This window comes from Ursus americanus, chromosome 4 (assembly GCF_024610735.1).
Source record: "Ursus americanus isolate L20-20 chromosome 4, mUrsAme1.1.p, whole genome shotgun sequence".
NCBI lineage: Eukaryota > Metazoa > Chordata > Mammalia > Carnivora > Ursidae > Ursus > Ursus americanus.
The window spans coordinates 20,644,429-20,665,285 of NC_142130.1; the positions used below are offsets into that span (position 1 = coordinate 20,644,429).

Below are 20,857 nucleotides of genomic sequence, written 5' to 3' on the forward strand. Positions count from 1 at the left end.
GCTTATACAGACGTTCTCTCCCCTAGCCTCTCGTACTACAGAATCTAGGAGGGACACATACACACAAATAATAGTTTACAAGGGTCAAAAGACTTACAAAGTGCTGTGCTGGCCAGGGATGGCTGCTCATGGAGAAGGAAAATGTAGCTATGTGACAACTGTGGATAGGACTTCCAGGTAATAAACACGGGAAGCAGATGCAAGAGTGTGGGGCATCCAGAGGATCTAGCTGGATTTGGCTGGAGCCCAGGGGCTATGAGAGAGGGTGGGGAGAGATCAGTGCAGCCAGATAATCTGGGTCCTGATTGTGGAAGGTACTGGAGGCAGGCTAAGGAGTTAGGTTTTCATTCAGTGGGTGACGTGGAGCCATTGAAGGGAGCAGAAGCAGACTCAAAAAGAACATTTTAAACAGGTGTGTTCTCACTTTAGTTTGTTGGTGACAGGTGCCTTTAGAGTAAAGCATTAATTGCACCCAAACAGAGCTGGGAGGCTTGCGACAATGCCAAACCCTCGTCCCAGAAGCCGTACTAATTGAGGCAGTCCTCATCCTGCTAGGCAACTGGACCTCCTGAACTTGACAGGTAAACAGGACCCTTAGAAAGCCATTATCTCCCAACCAAGTCATTGAAATGGGAAGGTCCCAGGGTCAAGCCCTGATGATAGAATGCACTTCCCCAAACTGGGACTTCCATGCCAACACAGGGGGATTTACCCCTAAATCCTGCTCTTCCTCCCTTCTCCGCACCTCCTTTTCACCTCTGGGGATCCCCCATCAGTTTCCTTCCCCCATTTCCTAATCTGCAAAACAAAGGTAACTGCTTCTGCTTTCCCAGGAACAATCATAGACATCAAAAGTCAAAAGTCCCCAGAAAGAGAGAGATTGAGAAAAAGAGAGAGAAAGAAGAGAGAGAAATCACTTGACTAGCTGACTTTTGAACCTTTTGTTTTAACGAATGAGATCTTCTCCTAGGGTCTCCTTATGTCCTTCCCAGATCCTTATTATAATCAACAGTAATCCTCCCACCCTTCTCTCCCTCCTCCTCTTCCCTCAACTGGCCTCTTTCTCCTTGAGAATATGACAGCAAGCAAGAAAGAACAAATGAGAATTCTGCAAAGTTACTAAATCCCAACTTGGAAGCAGAGAGGCAGTGATGTCATTTGGGCAGATGACTGATTTACAAACCACTTTTGTCAGCCATAAATCCTCTTGGCCAGAGAGTCAAAGAGCCATCTGCAGAACCACGTGCCTTTTAAAGTGGTATCACACAGGACTCACCTTGCTGCCTCCTGATCCCATAAAGAACCCGGACATCACAGCAAGCACACAATTTCATCCCAACTCAGCCTGTCCAGGATCTGGACAACTTCACTTGCTAAACCTCCCTTTTTTTCAGTCCCTAGAGCAGCGCCGCCCAATAGAAATATAATGCAAGCCATATGTGTAATTTCAGATTTTCTAGTAATGATGTTTTTAAAGGTAAAAGGAAATAAAATTAATTTTATTTAACCTGATATACCTCAAATGTCATTTCAACATGTAATAAATATTTTAAAATTATTAATGAGATAATTTACATTCTTTTTTCCACACTGAGACTTCAAAATCCTTCATGTATGTTTGTACTTAAAACACATCTTGATTCAGACCAGTCATAATTCAAATGCTCAACAGCTTTATGCAGCTAGCGGCTATTCTGTCAGATAGCACAGCTCTAGAGCATCACCCAGCCACCATCTTAGGGGGTGAAGTGAATGCCACCCACATGAATGTCATGTACATCAACGTGGAAAACAGGACATCTGGCAGGAGAGTGTGGGCAGTGCTGATGGGGTCGAATGAAGCTTCACATAACTGAGTGAGGTACCATATCGACAGAGTCCCACCAAGTGAAATACAGAAATGCTATTTCACCTACAATGTGATTTTAAGATTAGTAAAAAGTGAATTTTTTGAACCTGTATGTTCCAATGAAAACTGGAAAAACCCAAAAGAGAGATGTTTTATTATTAAATAAGATAGGTATATAAATGTCTAATTCAACGCCTTGCACTTTGAGAGGCTCTTTTGAAGTCTATGTATTTCCCATGTGACACAATTATTGGGATCTCTGGGGTCATCTGGACTCTTGATCAGGCTATCACTGCTAGACACAGCTTCTGAATTCTCTCTTGGAATCAGTCACTGAATAATAATCCTGCTCCAGCTCAGCCCCTACCTGAGTGGGACTTGATTGCCCAGAAGCTGACCCTTGTGAGATGGTGATGTGTTAGGGATATAGGAAGAGCAGGACAGGGGAAGGGAGGAGGTCAAGCAAGATAAAAGTTGTATACAAAGTAACATCCACCTGATCCTGCGTGGGACCACTGGAGAACACACTTCAGAGTTGTCCCCACAAGAGGCAAAGAAGCTGGTCTGTGATTCGCCAGCACCTGCTGACAGTCTTAGTTATGGGCCGCCCAGAAGTAGGTAAATTCTCAGGCACTTCTGGCTTTCTGTGTGTGTGTAGTGGATGTGTGCACAAGCAAAGGGGCTCCAGGAGCCTAGGAGAGGGCAGGAAGAAGAGCCTGCTGTGCTGGCTGTTGGAAGGCAAAGGGCGCTGTGGTCTAGTCTAGGCTCTGATGCTACCTCACTACATGACTTTGTACAAGTGAGCAAACCTCAGCTTCCTTGTATGTAAACTGATATAATAATAGTCCCTACCCCACTGAGTTGTTGGGAAGAATAAGTAAGATAACATAAACAAAGTGGTTAGCACAATACCCAGCACTTACTAAGGGAAGGCATTTTAGAACAGATCAGAGGAATCTTGGCAGGCTAGTGGGAGATACTTGGAATAGGCAGGCCCATCATACTCTGCCTTGCAACTCTTGACTCGCCAGCATTTGGCCTGGTGCCTATCGGGTAAGTGGGTGTCAGAGTCACTGCACTGCTGTCCACTGCCCCTCCAGAATAGAGTTAGGGCTCGGGCTACACACAGTCTGGTCCAGAGACATTAGCACGGTGCCTGTCACATAGTAGGAGCTCAATAAATGTTCATGGGAGAGAGAAAAAAAGTGCTCTAAAGACAGAGCCCTCTCTCTAGGGCTCTTTTTGCCTGCTTTGGCTCCTAAAGTCCCAACATTTCTCTGCTCTCCTCTGAGACTTTGTCACTGCTTTTCTGTCACTTAAATACACTCTCCTGGGCCATGATCATGCTCAATACCAACAGGGTGAAACTAGAAGAGATCTACATATTTCTCATAAACCAAACTCCCAGGCCTCCTGCTGCTCTCTTGGGCAGTCCATGGAAACACTTAGGCAAAGCTGGGACCCCATAAAAGGTATACAACCTATGTAAGATGGGTCAACCCTAGATTTCCACTTTAATAACAGTAATCTCTTAGATTTATGTTTGTAACACTTTGTAGGACAAAGAACAATACCTTCTTTGATTACTATACCCATTTTATAGCTGATAGACTATAGAGGCAGAAGTTAAATGAATTGGCCAAGGCCATACAGGCTGTCAGCAATAGAATGGAGATGAGAATCTAGGACTTTGGGCTCTTAGTCTGGAGCTCAACAATGCTGAAATCAAGAAAATAAGCAGGAGTTCAAGGCCACCTTTGGGGGTGTCAACTGAATGAGAGCACCATGTGAACTGGACCAAGTTTCACTCTCTGAAAAAAAAGCTGAGTTACTTGCTAATATTTACCCCTTGGCTTATGCTCAAGATAAAGAAAATTTTTTTATAATAAAAAATACTTTCTAGACAGACACTGACCAATTCTCATGAGATTCTTGTAAAACAGAGAGAGCTATTAAGATCCTCATTTTATAACAGAAATAGTCTCAAGCAGGGAGCCAGTTGCCCAATACTCAGCAGTGAGTCAGTGCCAATCCTAAAATAGAGGCTGGGCGAGTGAGCTCCTCTCCCACAATAGCCATAAAAATCTCCATGGGCCCGAGAGTCTCCTGGAATGAAGTCAGGGTGTGGCCCCAAACACAGCCTGGGCGACACTCTTTTCCAAGCTCTGCCAGCCTTACTTTTCAGTCATTCAGGTCTCCACTCAGAAGTCACCTCCCAGAGAGGCCTTCCCTGATTCTGCCCCCAATCTAGTCACTCCCTAATATCTTCACTTCCTTTCTCTTTCTTTACAACCTGTCACAACCTGAAATTAACTAGTTTAACAGCGGTCTCCCCACTACAACATGAGTGGAGTGAGGGCATGGATTGTGCCGTGCTTATCACTGTATCCCTGGGGCTAGAACAGTGCCTGGAGCCTAGAAGGGACTCAGTAAATATTTGGGAGAGAAAATGAATGAGTGAATGAATGAACAAATGAACTTGTCCTTCCTAACCCCTATGTGTTTGCCTTTGACAGGAATCTGCCCCTCCAAAAATATTAAACACCCTTGGGAGAATCAGGCTGAGGAGGCCTGCCTTATGTGCCCTCCACCCCCATACAGAACTCCCATCACACCCCCAAGTCCAGGGTCTGGAGCTTGGAAAGGACACAGCCACACTGGAACATTCCACTTAGACCTCTGATGAGTGCTGACATGCCCCTGCAATTCCTAAATGTTACCAACTCAGAATCTTTCACCCACTCCAACATTACTACGGTTCATTGCCCTCCCTGGGCCTCCACACCTGCCTCTGAACCCCCTGCCTCCTATACCTCTAACCCCAATCACAGGCCCATAGACCAACACCCACCCCACCATCCCCACTATCTCATTTCTAGATTAGTTCCACCCATGCTGCCCCCTGCTCTGTTCTTCCTTTAATCCTCTCACTATCCCATTTATCCCTGAAACTAACTCTGCATCAGTGAGACATTCTGCATTGGAATAGCTCTAACATTGGTTAACTGAGTTAAATTCTATTTAAGAATATGAATGTTGGGGCACCTGGGTGGCTCAGTTAAGTGTCTAACTCTTGATTTCAGCTCAGGTCATGATCTCAGGGTTGTGAGATCGAGCCCCACGTTGCGTTCCGTGCTGAACATGGAGCCTGCTTGGGATTCTTTCTCCCCTCTCCCTCTGCCCCTACTCCCCCCACCAAAAAAAGAAAGAATATAAATGTTGATGTGTATACAATTGGTTAAATTTTTTTTAATTAGTAATCATGTGCTGCTCAATGATCACTACCATTAAGAAGAGATTTTTTGGATATAAACCCAATGTGGATGGTCAAAGGGGTCTCTACTGTAAAAAAAAGTAGAGTCAGAAGATGCAGGGGTGACCTAGCTTGGGATGACAACACTTCTGATTGTCCCCAGCACCTCTAAGCTGAGGGCACCAAAACCTTTCACCTGCCATTTCCTATCCAAGAGAAGGACATAAACATTTGGCTCAGCCCCATCTGACCTCAAGGTGCTCCCTAAGCCTTATGATGTCCCAACACTGGAGTTCCTTTTTTTTTTTTTTTTTCCTTTTTAGAGAGAGAAAGAGCCTATGAGCAGTTTGAGGAAGGGGTTGGTGGAGGAAGGGGCAGAGGGAGAAGGAGAGAGAAAATCCCAAGCAGGCTCCACGCTGAGCGTGGAGCCCAACGAGGGACTCAGTCTCACACCCCAAGATCATGACCTGAGCTGAAATCAAGAGTCTGACACTTAACCAACTGAGCCACCCAGGTGCCCCCCAACACTAGAGTTCTGCCCACATCCTTGGCCTACAGATACTCCAGCCTTAAAGCCAGTGGATCTCAAAGTATGTCCCTGGACACTTGCATTGGAATTCCTGGGGTGGTTGTTAAGAATGCAGAAGCCTGAACTCCACCCACCCCAGACCTGCTGAATCAAAATCCCTGGCATTGGGGCCGGGAATATGAATTTTCTTAGACTCCCCGAACCCCACCCACTATTCTTTGGCAAACCAATGTTTAAGAACCAATACCCTAGAGAGAGGTCCCCTCACTTCCCAACACAAGCCCCTTTGGCTCATCTTGAGGAGGAGGAGATTGCACAAAGCTCCAGGTCAAAGAAATAACTGACTGTGGCGCTGGGACAGACGTGCCCTTGAAAATCCTCCCTCCCTGTAGATTCTCCCTTTCACCTTCTGAGCTCCAGCCTCCTAGAATTCCATGAGGCCTAAGACTGCCTCCCAAACTGGGGGTGGGGGGCGGCACACAGCCTCAGATGGAAGCTGGCCTCACGCTGGCCTTTTAAGTCTTTCTCTTGATTAGGTGTATAGATGGGGCCCCTGCAGCTTATATTCAAGTAACACAGTTCATTAGAGCTAGGAGTTCTGAAACAGGATGTGGTGCCAAAGCCCTATTAATAATAAATAGTGTGTAACTCTCTGTTCTTATCTGCTGCTCACATGTAACTCTCACACACCTGGAGGGGAGCCCTCAGAGATGAATTTGGGGGTTCATGGCCATCTCTAGAGACATGACTAACCACATGCTGCCATCTCTACCTGGGGCCTGGAGTCAGCTCCCTGAGCCCCCAGCTGCTGGCTGAGTCTTGGCTCTAAACCAACAGAGGAGCTAGAATCCTAGAGCTGCCCCTACCTGACTCTAAACATCAAGCCTTGAAAAGAACTGCCGTCTGCCAAACTCCCTAAGTTCAGTACCCCTCAAGGACACTGCACATGGACCCTCTGAAGACCAGAACTCCAGCTATGTTTCTACAGAACCGTGTTCCTCCCAGCCACACTGGACCGTTGCTGAGGCCTCAGTGTGCCATGTAACTCAGTCCACCCAAATGTATAACAGAAAGAAGGGCTTGTTCTGTCCTGCAAGATCAAGCAGGATAGAACATCAATCACAGCAATGCTTATGGCCAGGATTCAGCAATGATTCAACTACAAAATATAGCAGGCAGTTCTTATTTTGCCTGTCCAACATCATTCCTAATCTTTTTAGTAGGCATACCCAGATTTTCCTTTGGGAAACTCTCTCTCCTCCAATATCAGTCCGGGAGGTTTGGAGGGAGCCAGCTCCACCTCCTAGACCAAGGGTGAGCATAGTCCAAGTCACATATTAATCTCCTATGCCGCAGGGAGCAGTTCATGAGTGGGCACAGGAAGAAGCCAGTCCAAAGCCAATTCTAGAACTTTCTCCAGAACCACTGGAAAAGAGAAGTTCTCTGCTGTAATCGCTGAGTTGGGAGAAATAAAAGTTTGGAGTTACTGGGTATTTTCTTGCCTCCATGTGTGAAGACCCTCCCTGACAGAGAAACCAACACAGAGAAAAAGTAGAGACAAGAGACAAGAGACAGAGAAAGAAACTGAGTCCTTATGACATTATGTGAACACAAGGATCGAACGAGACCTAAAATCAATCCCCTTGAACTTTTAAATTATGTGAGCAAATAACTTCTATTTTTAATATGTTTGAGCCAGTTTGAACTGAGTATCTGCCATTTGCAATGAGGAGTCCTGACTGACACAATTAGACAAATGGATAATGAATCACAAATGGGCCCAAATGCTAAAGAAGACTGTATTAAAAGTACCCAGTAAATGAAATGTTAATGTACTCTCAATATTGCCATTCAATGCCCCTCAGAGTCTGGTCTGTGCACCCCCTACCCCATCCCCTGATGCTGCTATGCCCAACAACTACAGTTTCCAGCATGTGCCTCTGTTTACCTCAACAGCCTTGGGCTAGACAGACTTCTCTATGTATACTCCACATAGCCTCTTTTTTTTAAAGCCTATTTTTAAGTAAATTCTAAGCCCAACGTGGGGCTTGAACTCATGACCCCAAGATCAAGAGTCGTATGCTCTACCAACTGAGCTAGTCAGGTGCCCCTATGGGCTATTTTTAATGAGTCTTCTCCTCTATTAGATTTATAAGGCTCTGAAAGGCAAGGGCTGGATTTTATTTCTCTCTCAATTATTTGCTGGCCCATAGTAGACATTTAATATTTGTTGGATGGATGGATGGATGGATGGATGGATGGATGGATGGATGGATAGATGGATGAGAGGACTGGTGGATGGGTGGATGGGTGAGAGGATGGATGGATGGATGGATGGATGGATGGATGGATGGATGGATGAGAGGACTGGTGGATGGGTGGGTGGGTAAGGTAAGTGGAGAGAAGGAAGCTACACATGCAGTGCCATCCTGTACTTGGTCCTGCCAGCCAAGTGGATTTGCCTATTTTATACCATACTCTCCAAACCCATATTTCTCCTCTAACTGCCATGAGAATAAATAACAATGAGCTCCTGGTACAAAGTGTGTGTATCGAGAGCTGTATTATCTAGTTATTCTAGATTCATCCCACGATGTTTACCCTAAGCCCTCCTGCCTTAGATCTTACAATACAAAACATGGTGGTTGTTTTTTGTCTTAATTTGCTTTGGCAAATCTTCCATCTCCTTGCCAGAGATGAAACCTGGTTTCCCCTAACAAAACACCACTTCCCTCTTCAATGAGGTCTGCTCTGATTCTCACTTCCCACTAGGCCATGAGCAGGGTCAGCATTTGTGCTTACAGCCCACTGCCACATCCTGACCAGGCTGTTGTCCTAGACGCTCCTTATCACCCCCCTTTTCCAAACATGTTCCATCCCAACCTTCAGGATCCCATGCTGGCTTCCTTATGAATTCCATGTCATTATCCAGGAGTCATAGATCAGCCTCTTCTTTGAGATTTTTCTGAGCATTCCCTTGTTCTGATCACTTGGAAACATGTGAACTGGCACTGGCCCCAATCCTCACCCCAAGGTATTCCCAAGTCATAAAGGTTATCTCAATTGTGACATAGCAAATGTTATCATCTATGTGTTCCAGACTTCTCCCTCCACTAGCTGCCATGGAGGACTCTGGACTGCCAGGCCTGGTCCTTGGGCTTTTGTGATACAGATCCAGAGGGACGGGAGAGGAAGACAGGAGATCCTCCAGGTGGGAGTGGAGAGAAGTTTTAAAGCCAAAGATGAAGAAGGAGCTACCACAGACTGAGCTATACTCAGGACTGCTCAGATAGGTGCTAGAGTTGGGGCTGAAATCCAGCCCCTGCTACACCCCCTAAGCCTCGTGCCCTAAGGTGGACTGCGACAGTCCCCAGTGAAGAGGACATCTATTTCTTTTTTTTTTTTAAGATTTTTTTTTATTTATTTATGTGACAGAGATAGAGAGAGCCAGCGAGAGAGGGAACACAAGCAGGGGGAGTGGGAGAGGAAGAAGCAGGCTCATAGCAGAGGAGCCTGATGTGGGGCTCGATCCCATAACGCCAGGATCACGCCCTGAGCCGAAGGCATACGCTTAACCGCTGTGCCACCCAGGCGCCCCAGGACATCTATTTCTAACTGGTCTTCCCAAACAGAACTTTTTTTTTTTTTAAGGTTTTATTTATTTATTTGTCAGAGAGAAAGAGAGTACAAGCAAGGGAAGCAGCAGGCAGAAGGAGAAGGAGAAGTAGGCTCCCTGCAGAGCAGGGAGCCCAATGCAGGGCTCAATCCCAGGCCCCTGGGATCAGACATGAGCCGAAGGCAGACACTTAACTGACTGAGCCACCCAGGCACCCTGTGAATGTCAGTGTAAGTTCTACTTGACCCTGGACCTGATACATCATATGCAAACCTGCTTGCAGGTAAATGTATAGATCCTTAAGTGTCTCCTCAGAAAGGGTTATGATTCAACTTTTGGTTTGATTGTGGTTTTTTTTTTTTATTGTGTTTTAAAGTCATAGCAGTATTAGCACTCCTGTAATTACCGTGGCCTTAAAGTTTTCCAAAAAAAGTTAGATGTAATAGAAGAATGTCTGCTCTTACAGCTTGTAGAGGATGTGTGGGTGGCCTAAATGATATTTTTTCATAGCAAGGGAGACTTATCTTTATACAAAAATGGCCTCTCCAGGGGTACCTAGCTGGCCATCAGTACCTAGCTTGACCTCAGGGTTGTAAGTTCAAACCCCATGTTGGGCCTAGAGCTTATTAAAAACAAAAACAAAAACAAAAACAAAAAGCTTCCGCAAAAGAACTTAAAGTGGCTTATACTAAAGCCTCAGAGGTATTATAAAATACAAACCAGTAACAATAAAAAGTAAGAAGGTAAGATCTAAGTATTTAAAGTAGGAGGAGAATATATCACTGAAACCTAGGCTAAGGAAAGCTCATGCACTGAGCCTCCTGACAGCCAAAGCAAAGACAGAAGTATAATAAGTCAGCTAATAAAAGAAAGTAAACCAGGATTTATTATCCCTCTTTAACGTACAGTTATTGTTCCTTTTGCCTAGTGCCTTCCCCTTCTGGGAAATGCTCTTCCAAGTCCCACCCACATCATCTGGCTCAAATAGAAGCTCTCTACCTTTTTACCAATCTCCCCTTCTTCAGTACCCTCTCCCCATACCCTCTTTGACCAACTTTGGACTCCTGAACTAAACTGGGTTGATCATTGTGCCCCACCTCCCTGACATAGTGATTGGTCTAGGATTGCATAATTGAATGGAGCTGGGCCAATTAGAGTCTGTCCTGAGGGCTTTTCACAATGAAGCTAGCCCCTCAGTTTCTCTCTGGAACCAACCAAAGAGAAGTGAGTTTCAGAGCTGCCAACAAGCAAACCCCCAACCGTGTGGCAGAAGTCCATCTAAGAAATCCCACCAGAGAAAGCCGCCGAAGGAGGTTGGAAAGAAACACCCTGACTGCATTCAAGGCCCTGGTTCTGCTTCTCCCCAGGCTCCCCTGCATCCCGGCCCTTCATATGAATTGGCTGTGTGGCCAAATACCTTCCTCTTTTGTCCAAGCTGATTTGACCTCAGTTTCTATCTCTGGCAACCAAAAGAATGCTGACTAATATAGGATATAGGAACATTGAGCAATGTGATGGATGGTGAGCTCCAAGACAGTTTTACCAAAAACATAGATGTTCTCCATGGTGGCAGCTCTTCTCATGGACTGTTTGGTGTTTACTATATTAGAATCTACTCTATAAAGGCATTTTCATGGTGGAAAGTTACATATCTGTGTACCTGACAGAGGGGTAAAGCTCGAACTTGAGATGTGAATGATGAAAGTATTTCTCTGTTGTGTTTTAGTTGAGAGCTCCGTGGAGCATTATTCAAAACAGGAGAAGAATGGATTTTCTGGTCTTGACTGAAGGGGTCATGCCCTAGACACACGCCCTAGACACCAGGGGCGGAGATGACAGAAATGAATTTTTATTGCTGTTGTTAAGTAGGCTCCACACTCAGTGCAGAGCCCAACGCGGGGCATGAATTCACCACCATGAGATCAAGCTCTAAGCCAAGATCAAGAGTCAGATGCTCAACTGACTTAGCCATCCAGACACCCCCAGAAATGATATTTCATTAAAAATTCAAAGGACCCAATTGTACTTCTACCCTGGGGCAGCAACTCCTGCCCAGTACCTTCCAATCCTAAAAAAAGTTCTGCAGGAGTCACTATGTAGGCATAGCACATTTGTGTGCAGTCATGTGAATAACCTATTGAATCCACAGCATTCTGAAGCATTTTAGATTTTTTAACTGCTCCTTCTAATTTTTCCTATGGTGACCACACTTGTTCATCCTTTCCTTTTGTAAAGTTGTGCAATAACCTCCCAACTTCCTATTCTGTGAGGACTTCCTACTCTGACCAGGATGCTACCTAATCAGTGACTGAAACTGCAGGAGGAATATCAAGTTTTTATTTACATTAAATATTTACATGTTGTCTACATGTAAATGTAGAGTTACCTACATAAATCCAGTTGATTTCTCTTCCTTAGGATGAAGAAATCTGAGTCATTATCATGCATAAAATGTTTAGCCAAATAAATTCATAAATGAATCTATTTATTATGTATATTTCACAAACTTATGGGGATAAACACAAATCATTGCAATGCCAGCCATTGCAATGGTGTCAAAGACCCTCTCATAGCTCGCGCTTTCAGCCAGTTTCTAGACCCTGCATGATGGATGAGGCCTGCACGCCACACACTCTTGCAGGTGTACTGGTGGCTACTCAAGATTTGAAGGGAGAAGAGAACTAAAAGTGCAAAAGAACTATCCTCTTGCCTGTAAGATCTCAGGATCCTTATCTCTGATACATATGAGACAAGAGTCATGGAATTCTCTAATACTTGCATATTTTTCATGATTCCTTAACCCTTCTTCTGCACCTAATGCAGGTCTGGCACATAGTAGCTGCATGTAATTGGCTCCTGCCAGTTGTTGGTTGCTCAGCATCTGAGGCCCTTCTTAGGTATGGCAAATTCTCCTTCAGAATGAGATGTAGTGTGTGGCAGAAGCCACTTCCTGATCTAGAAGCAGCAAAGGCCCAAGGCACACTTTCCCAGCCTCTCTCACAGCTAAGGCATTAGCATGTGTATGACCATAAGGCATGGTCAGCCTTGACCAATCAGATAAATTAACTCCAGGCTAGGAACTGGGAGCTGGTGACGCAAAGAAGCAGGGACAGAAGACAGCCCCGTCGCGGGGGGGGGGGGGGGGGTATGGCGCGGGGTGCGCGGGGGGGCGGGAGGCGGGTAGCAGGAGCAGAGGCAGCCTCTAGTTTCCAGGAACTGCAAGGGCAACTGTGGCCAGAACTGTGTAGCCTTGGCCTCCAGGATCCTGCAGCAGCAGGGGAGTCCTCCCCACATGGCTTCTGAGTGGCTTTGGGCTGTGGTGCTGGCCACTGCCTGGCCCCCCCCTGGCTCCCATCTGTTTTCTGACTTCGGCCTTCTGGGGGATTCTGTGAGTTACCTACATAAATCCAGTTGATTTCTCTTCCTTAGAATGAAGATATCTGAGTCATTATCATGCATAAAATGTTTAGCCAAATAAATTCACAAATGAATCTATTTTATTATGTGTATTTCACAAACTTACAGGGATAAACACAAATCATTAACTTCACTGTATTGTATGATGTCACCAAACATCAGAAAGGCCAAGCAATTCCTCCGAGATTTACACAGCCAGTAAGTGGAAGGGTATAGAATCAAATGCTAGTGATAAGATCTCCACACTATTCTTTCCATCATACCAAGTAGTCATTGGTTCCTGCCCCAACCTATAGGTTCTTGAGGCCCTATACTTTCAAAGCATACTGTCTCTTCACCTCACATCCTGACCTGCTTCCTTATTTCTTCTTTAATCCTTTGACCCAGACTGGTGTCCTAAGGCATGCTGAGTTTTTGCAGCTCAGCGCCCAGATACAAATTGGCTTGAATGTTCCCATAGTATCCTGCCTGTGTGTGGGGGTGTATGCACATAGAGGCAATTATTTTTACATTTCCTCCTCGTTTTCAGCTTACATAAACCATACCAGTGCATGGTGGGGAGAGGAAGTTAATGGTCTTACACAGCCACATTTCTGCCCAATGGAAAGATCTGTTTTCAATTTGGATCCCAGTGGGGAAGCCACTCTTCCTATCAAAGTGAGTTCCTTAGAGGGTAAAATGGAGACAATGTTACCGTCTTGTTGCTACCTGATTGTTGATATTGTGAAGATAAAACCAAACGAAAAAGAAAATCCAGCAAAGTTCCTGGCATGCAGTAAGTACTCAAAAAATGTTGGCCCTTCCAGATTCCAAACTGCAGAAAAATACTTAATACGAAGATGCTTATTACCACATTATTTATGAAAACAAAATATTAGAAGTAACCTACATGCCACAATGAGAGAATGATTTTCATATTATGCATCTATTAAAAATGGTAGCAAAATAAATAAACAAGAGTTATAAAAACTATGGGGGAAAGATTATAATGCAAGAAAGATGCAAAACTGTATGCAAACTATGTTTACAAATATGTAAAACATTCCTATGAAACAAGGTAGAAGAATAACACCAAAATGAAAACAAACTTTATCAGAAAGTCCCATAATCCATTACCCCAGAATCTTGCAATCAGATGAGCTCTGGCATTCAGAATTGTTGGGGGAGTTCCGTATAGCACCTCCAACACTCCTTAATCCAATGCACTAGTACTTCAGCAGTGAATATATGAATAGTGGTCCTAAGAGGAATAAACAGACCTTAAGTAGCCTCCCCTCAGCTCAGGACAGATGTCTCCATCAGAAAGTGCAGTTCAAGACACAGATTTGTCCACCAAATACGTTATAAAAAGCTTTTCAATTACTAGCACTTTGGGGATTTTAGAATTGCAGATAAGAAATTATAGACCTAAAGTACTTAAATATTAACCACCACATTGGTTCTGCCAAATGAACAATATTAAAAGCATAAAATGCAGGAACTGATGTTAGAAATACAATCACCAGTTTGCTTGAATTCACTACTGTGGCAACAGCAATTTTCAATGCTTTCACCATTAGCCAGATATCTAATCCAGACCCAGACAGCCTTAACTCATTGCTTTCTTTTGCACTTACTCTATCATCCCTGCTTGCTGACTCCTTTGTAGACACCTTATGCTATTATGTAGCAGAGGCAAAGACTTATAACATCTACACATGGTTTAAAAGTAGCCTCTCACCCCACTTTCTACCATACAGTAATTGGTTAGTACATAATAATATATAATGATATTAATCGATTGGGCCCACAATGCCATTCCCATTCCTGACCTGGGCTTGATTTTTGTAGCCAGTGGTCAAAGTCCCATCATCAGGGCCTCAGGGAAACAGATCCAGAGACCGAGGTACAGAAGTACAAGGCAGGAGCCAAGGTCCAGGCAGATTTGGGGCATCAGCAGCAACAAAGGAGCTTGCTGTTGACTCAGCCTCAGTCTGCAAGCTTTTTTATTCATGTAGGAAGGCCAGTCAGGAGATAGGACTGTGAATAACTTGAGGATCCCTCCCTACATCACCACTGGGACTCACAACATGATTGCCCTCAGGGTCAACATCACCTATGGGGTGTCCCACAGTTGCAGTGAGTTGCTCCCTGCCCCCAAAATGGCAAGAATCACTGGTTTAGATGGAGATCCTTTGGGAGGTGGGGTTCAGCATGCAGGATGCATAACCGGTTCCAAAGACTTTGATTTGGGGACATGTCCAAAGGCATAAGACAAATAGCAGCTCTCTTAGTAGTCTTATAAAAGATGCTAGTAGTCTTGTAACACTTAAAAAACATTATTATGAATGTTAAATCATGCTTCCCTTGATATTCTTGCCATGAGAATATTCGGACACCTTGCCATTTGGTTGTTTGACATTTAATATATGTCATGAGCTACTTTTAAAGCTTTATTCTCCTTTGCCCTTTTCTCAGCCTCAACTCTATGTATCTTCCCAACTTCCTCCTTCCAGTCAAGACTTTTAAATAGGCCCCCAAAGGGAACTATATTGTCTGAGTTACTAATAAAGTCCCTGTTTACAGCCACCATGGTTACATATGCGGCTCAGCAATAGCTAGGCAGCAGGTCCAAAGAACATGCATAAAATGATATCAGTGAGGAAGATTCTTTGGGGGGAAAATGGAACTGGTAGATTCTCTGATAACGGTGAGAGGTTTAAATGAAAGATAGTCCCAAAATTAAGCAAATGGAGAAAAGAATGAATTTTTTTTAAATATTTTCTTTTTTTTTTTTTTAAGATTTTATTTATTTATTTGACAGAGATAGAGACAGCCAGTGAGAGAGGGAACACAAGCAGGGGGAGTGGGAGAGGAAGAAGCAGGCTCATAGCAGAGGAGCCTGATGTGGGGCTCGATCCCAGAACGCTGGGATCACGCCCTGAGCCGAAGGCAGATGCTTAACCGCTGTGCCACCCAGGCGCCCCAAAGAATGAATTTTTAACTGCAGGAAAGATAAAAAGTTCTACAAGAAACAGAGTGTAACATTATCACACAACTTGGCTTAACAGGGAACAATATTTTCATGGACATAATATAATTCTTGATACAAACTAAATTTTAAAAATGTGATAACATTATATTGAGAGATTGTAGGGAAGGGAAATGTATGGTAAGGGAGTTAGGTGTAAGTGCTAAGTCCTTATCGGACATACCAGGAAATCAATAAACGATGTCTAACATCGAGAAATCGGGAAAGAGTAGTATAAGCATATTTTGAAGAAATGTAAATATAATACCAGAAGAAACAGCTAAATGTCAAAAATGGTGGCTTCTGATTAGCAAAACCGAAGGGTAGAGGAGGTGAAGAGGAACTTTTGTTTGTCATTATAAGCCTTTAAATAGTATTTGACTCTTTATTAACTATCTGCATGTAGTACTTTGATAAAAATAAATTTTAATTTTTAAAAAATGTGAAAATTTGAAAGGCTGTGAAGAGAGAGCTTGCAGTAAAAGAACTACACACAATCCTTAAGCATATGGAAAAGTGTTTGAGCTTATTAAAAATAAGAGAAATACAGGCTGCTTGGGTGGTTCAGTTGGTTAAGTTTCTGACTCTTGGTTTCAGCTCAGATCGTGATCTCGGGGTTGTGGGATGGAGCCCCAAGTTGTGCTCTAAGCTCCATAGGGAGTCTGCCTGAGATTCTTGTCTCTCCCTCTGCCCCTCCCCTCTCTCAAATAAATAAATAAATAAATATTTTTTAAAAAAATAAGAGAATTGCAAATTAAAACAGATACTATTTCTCATCTGTCAGATTGGGAAAAGTCCAAAAGTTGGAAGCCATCCTCTTTTGGCAAGCCTGTGGGGAGTATAAAACGACTGAACCCCTATCAAGGAGAATCTGGCATATCCACTTAAACTGCAGATGCATTTCTCCTTGACTCAGAAAACCCTCTTCTAGAAATGCCCCCAGATACTCCTGCACGCATATAAAATGACGTTATTCATTACGACATTGTTACATAGCAAAAGATAAGAAACAATCCAAATGTCTGTCAACAGGGGACTGGTTAAATAAACTATGGTTCAATCACTCCATGGAAAATATTTATGTTTTCAATGAAAACTTACACAATTTAACAGCCAGCTCCCAGGCCCTCCCAAGCACGGGGAGCTGTGTAGGAAGCCTCTCAGACAGAGCAGACTCTCTGCCCTTCCGAAGTGTGTGCATAAAAGGAACTTGGCTCCCAACCCCTTTCAAAACCTTAGAAACAAAGCAAGACAGGCGGTGAGGCAATGTCTGACTTCATACCAGTCCTAGGTCCAAATCCCACTTGGTCACTTTATTAACTGAGACACTCAGCGCTTTGGTTCCTCATCTATAACGGGATAAAATTCCCTCCCTCGCAGGGCTGTTGTGGGACAGTGTGTGTGACACCGGTGGCACAGAGTTCTGCTCCCAGTAAGTGCTCAATGACAGACATTATTATTAATAGTAGTACTGGAAAAAAAATCCTGTCTCCAGGACTGTGTTCATTATAGGAGGAAAGTCATCTTGGGAATACCAAGGTAAGAATCAAAAGTCACTGCTCTGAAGAAGAGAATAGAAGGAATTTCCCTCCATGACCAGGCAATTTTGGAAGCAACTCTTCATCCCCAGGCGGACATGCACACCATGTGGGAGCCTCCAGCATCTCATTGCCACCACCTCCTCTGAGGGCCAGTAGACACTTTCCCTATGTATCCCGCATCAGCGCGGCGGGAAGGACCTGGGGCCAAACGCCTTCCATTTAGGATGAGAAACCCAAGGACCAGAGGAACCAGCGATGTATTTGAGAGCACACAGCCAGCGGTCGTGTTCCATAGCCAGGCCGAGCCACTAACTAAATTGCTAATCGGGTATATCTTTGTGTGACAGCCATTTTCCAGTGATTCAAAACAGAATGAATAAACCTAAAAATGGGTACTCAGGACCTCAAGCCAAGTTGACTCTCATTCACTTCTGAAAGTGGTTGTGATGAATGTAAAAGCCATGCTCCAAAACTGGTGGGTAAGTAATGTGTTTATCTGTGTCAACCCATCTTTATGGCTGTGCCTACACGTTACCTTTTGTATACTTCCTGTGGATTGAAGCCCCAAATTTAGGGGCAATTTGTATTGCAGTAAAAACAAGGATTTCTAGAATGTGCCCAATCCCTGCTCTAGCAATGATTACATATGTAAAGCTGGGTTTCCATTTCCTCATCTGTAAAAGAGAACAGCAGCCACCTTCACCGCACTGCTGCAAAAATAAAATCAGATAACTACGTCTGTCTGGCACATAGCGGGCACAACTTCCCGCTGACCCAGGTGTCCCCTTGTCTTGTCTACATATGAGACCTAATCAATTTCACAACAACCCATTGACCCTGCTCTTTAAAACCCAAGGAAAAATTTCCCTCTAAGCATCTCAGAAAAATGAAAAAACAAAATAGTTTTCATGATATTTACATAGGTAAATGTTTTTTAATTTCCTCAGCCTGAGCCAAGAGTTAAGAAGAATCTCATTAAAAAGAATTATAAAAGCATTTCTTTTTCAAGTTCCCCAAATACCTTCTTCATCCTCATTTCCCTTGGGGACTGGTTCCCACCACATCTACAGTGATCTGGAGAACTCTGGATCCAGCCCTATTCACTGCATTTCTGATTCTCCCACCTTCCTGTCTCAGGCATTTGCTCGTGGTAAACACTCAATAAATGGTTCTAAGCTGAGCCAAACAGAATGAGGTGAAGAATTTCAACAAAGACATACTGAGCATCTACTATACTCTAGGCACTGTATAAGCCTTTTCCCCCTCATATTTAATTATCACAACAATCCAGAAAGGTAATCATTGTTCCCAGCTTACAGATGACAAAACAGAAACTAAGAGCATGCAGTGACTTGACTCGAATCCCAGTGTCAGGAAGGGCAGGATAGGACGGAGCTCAGGTCCCAAAGTGTGTTATAACTGGGAGCCCCCCGCTGCAAAAGCACCTTTATTACTGCTTTCTTTTCCAATCTACCCCCTGTGCACAACAAGAAGCCCCTAATTTTCAGCAAGTCATTTGATAATTCCAAAAGAGGGGACACAACCTTTTCTCTACCTCTATTGGTGAACAAAGACAACATCATGTTTCCAACACACTAGTCAGACCAAGGGGGAAAAAATCCCCATGACTTCAGTAATTTTCCATCCTCTGGAACAAAGACACATATACAGAAGATTCACCATAATATATAAACATTGCTTTTTAAATGATACCAATCTCTCTTTTAATATGCCTCCAACCCTAAAATCTAAGGTTTAATAGCTTCCTTTCTTGTATCTCGAATAGACACACAAACCTAAATAGATATACAAACCATACATACGACAACGGCAACCTAGCTAGATTGAGCTCTCACGTCGATACTGATTTTCCTTACAACCTGCACCCAATTTGACCGTAATCCTAGATGGGCTGACCTGAAATAGTTGCTGGCCGCAGCAAGCACCACGCGGTGGCAGGAGAATTCCTGAATGTCCACACACAAGATGACATCTGTCAGAGCGTTTTCCACGCGAAGGGTGTCCAGGCCATTCTGCAGAATTAAGGAGAGTCCCGTGTCATCGAATTTTACCTTATCGCCATTTAAGATTTCTACCAGGTCTCCCCTTTTCTGGGAGGGCTCATCTGTAGAAGGTGCCAGAGGCCCTTCCAAACTCTTCTCTACCACATCACCCATGGTCCAGGCGCCCCTTTGTCCTGCCATCAACATCCAGACTGAAGGAGTGCCCAAGCTTCAGGCAGGTCACATTGCAGAAGCTGAGCGGATTTCCTGTGCAGAGCCCTCCACTTATCACCAGCTGTCACACACACACAACAGGAAGTCTCGTACTTTCTCATCCTGTTACTACAAACGCCAGTAACTTCTATTCTTCTTCTTTCTGTGAGTCAACAAAAGGTTAGAAATTACTTAGAACGGGTGTGTAGAAAGGGGCTCCAGGAGAGAAGGGGTGGCTTCTCAGAGTCTACAATTAGGGCTGTGAGGTTATTTTGGTCCATCTCCCCCTCATATCCGTGAGCAGGAAGCCTCTGATTTTGGTTATTACATTTGTACTTCTGGTGTTTTATAACCGAGTTGTCAATGATAGGATGGGCAGGGAACATTCTATGATCTTCCCCCTCCCTCTTCTTAGGAGTCTGAGACCCCACGATAAGTCCCCACCCAGTCCCTTGGGAACTTTGGAAAACCCACTTATCGCTGGCCTTCTCGTTTATATCAGCACTGCGCATCTTCTGCCTTTGTCTTCCTCTGCCGCGCAGGGGAAAACAATGTCATGGCAAATATTAATGTTCTCCCCCCCAAGAAAGTCTATTGTTTCAGATATGTCTCTGGGGACAGAGGAGAAATGGTCTCCAGAAACTCCATCCCCAGGGGCTTCTCTCTTAGTAGACTAATCAGGGTAGGTCAACACCAGATTACCCTAGCAAGTCTCAACTCAAATTGGCCTGATCTCACTCAGCATCTAGTGGCCACATATCTAGTGGTCCACCATGAAGTATCTTCGTTATCTCTGCAGGTCTCTGTTAAATAATAATAACTATCTTTTCATAAACTCCCACTATATTACGGATTAGAGAATTTAACTTATTTTAATGTATTTTAATCCTTATAAGAACTCAATGGAGCAGATAGGATTTTCCTCATTTTACAGAGAAGGAAACTAAAGCTCTGCTCAAGCAAGTGGTGGGACCTAGATCTGTTTGGCTGCAAAGCCCGTTTCCCCACCACCATCAGGCTACGAGAGCTGTAACATCATGTTGGTCCTGACTCCTGCATCTCCCACAGAGAGAACAGCAGGGCTTGCCTGCCACGGCTGCTCCAGTCCACAGCGCCTCACCGAAGTGGCCTCTGCTGTCTCGTTCCTGCTCTCATGCACCGTCTAGCAGTGGGGAGCACTGACTGAGCCCTCCCAGGGGTCCTGGTTCTGTCTCAGCTCTTCTTCTCTTCCATGGATGCTCACTCCTAATGTCAACACCTTTGTTATCTCCCCTCCGCCAGACTTGTGCTGTATCCAGAGCTCTGTCAATCAAGACGCTTTGGCCTCAAGAACAGAATAGGCCATCAAAAGTGGTTTAAACAATAGAAGTCTCACATTATAAGAAGCCAGAGGTATGGAGTCCCAGGTTAATCCAGATGCTCATCC

At 44.2% G+C, this 20,857-nt stretch overlaps 1 protein-coding gene across 1 annotated transcript in view; it reads right to left on the bottom strand.

Moving 5' to 3' along the window:
• The window catches only part of KLHL6 (kelch like family member 6), a 51,800-nt gene extending 32,317 nt beyond the window's left edge, over positions 1-19,483 (bottom strand). Inside the window, exon 1 of the mRNA XM_045776641.2 lies at positions 19,133-19,483. Coding sequence (XP_045632597.2) covers positions 19,133-19,425 — 293 coding nt within the window. The 5' untranslated portion in view covers positions 19,426-19,483. The remainder of the gene's footprint in view (positions 1-19,132) is intronic.
• Positions 19,484-20,857: the final 1,374 nt, after the last annotated feature.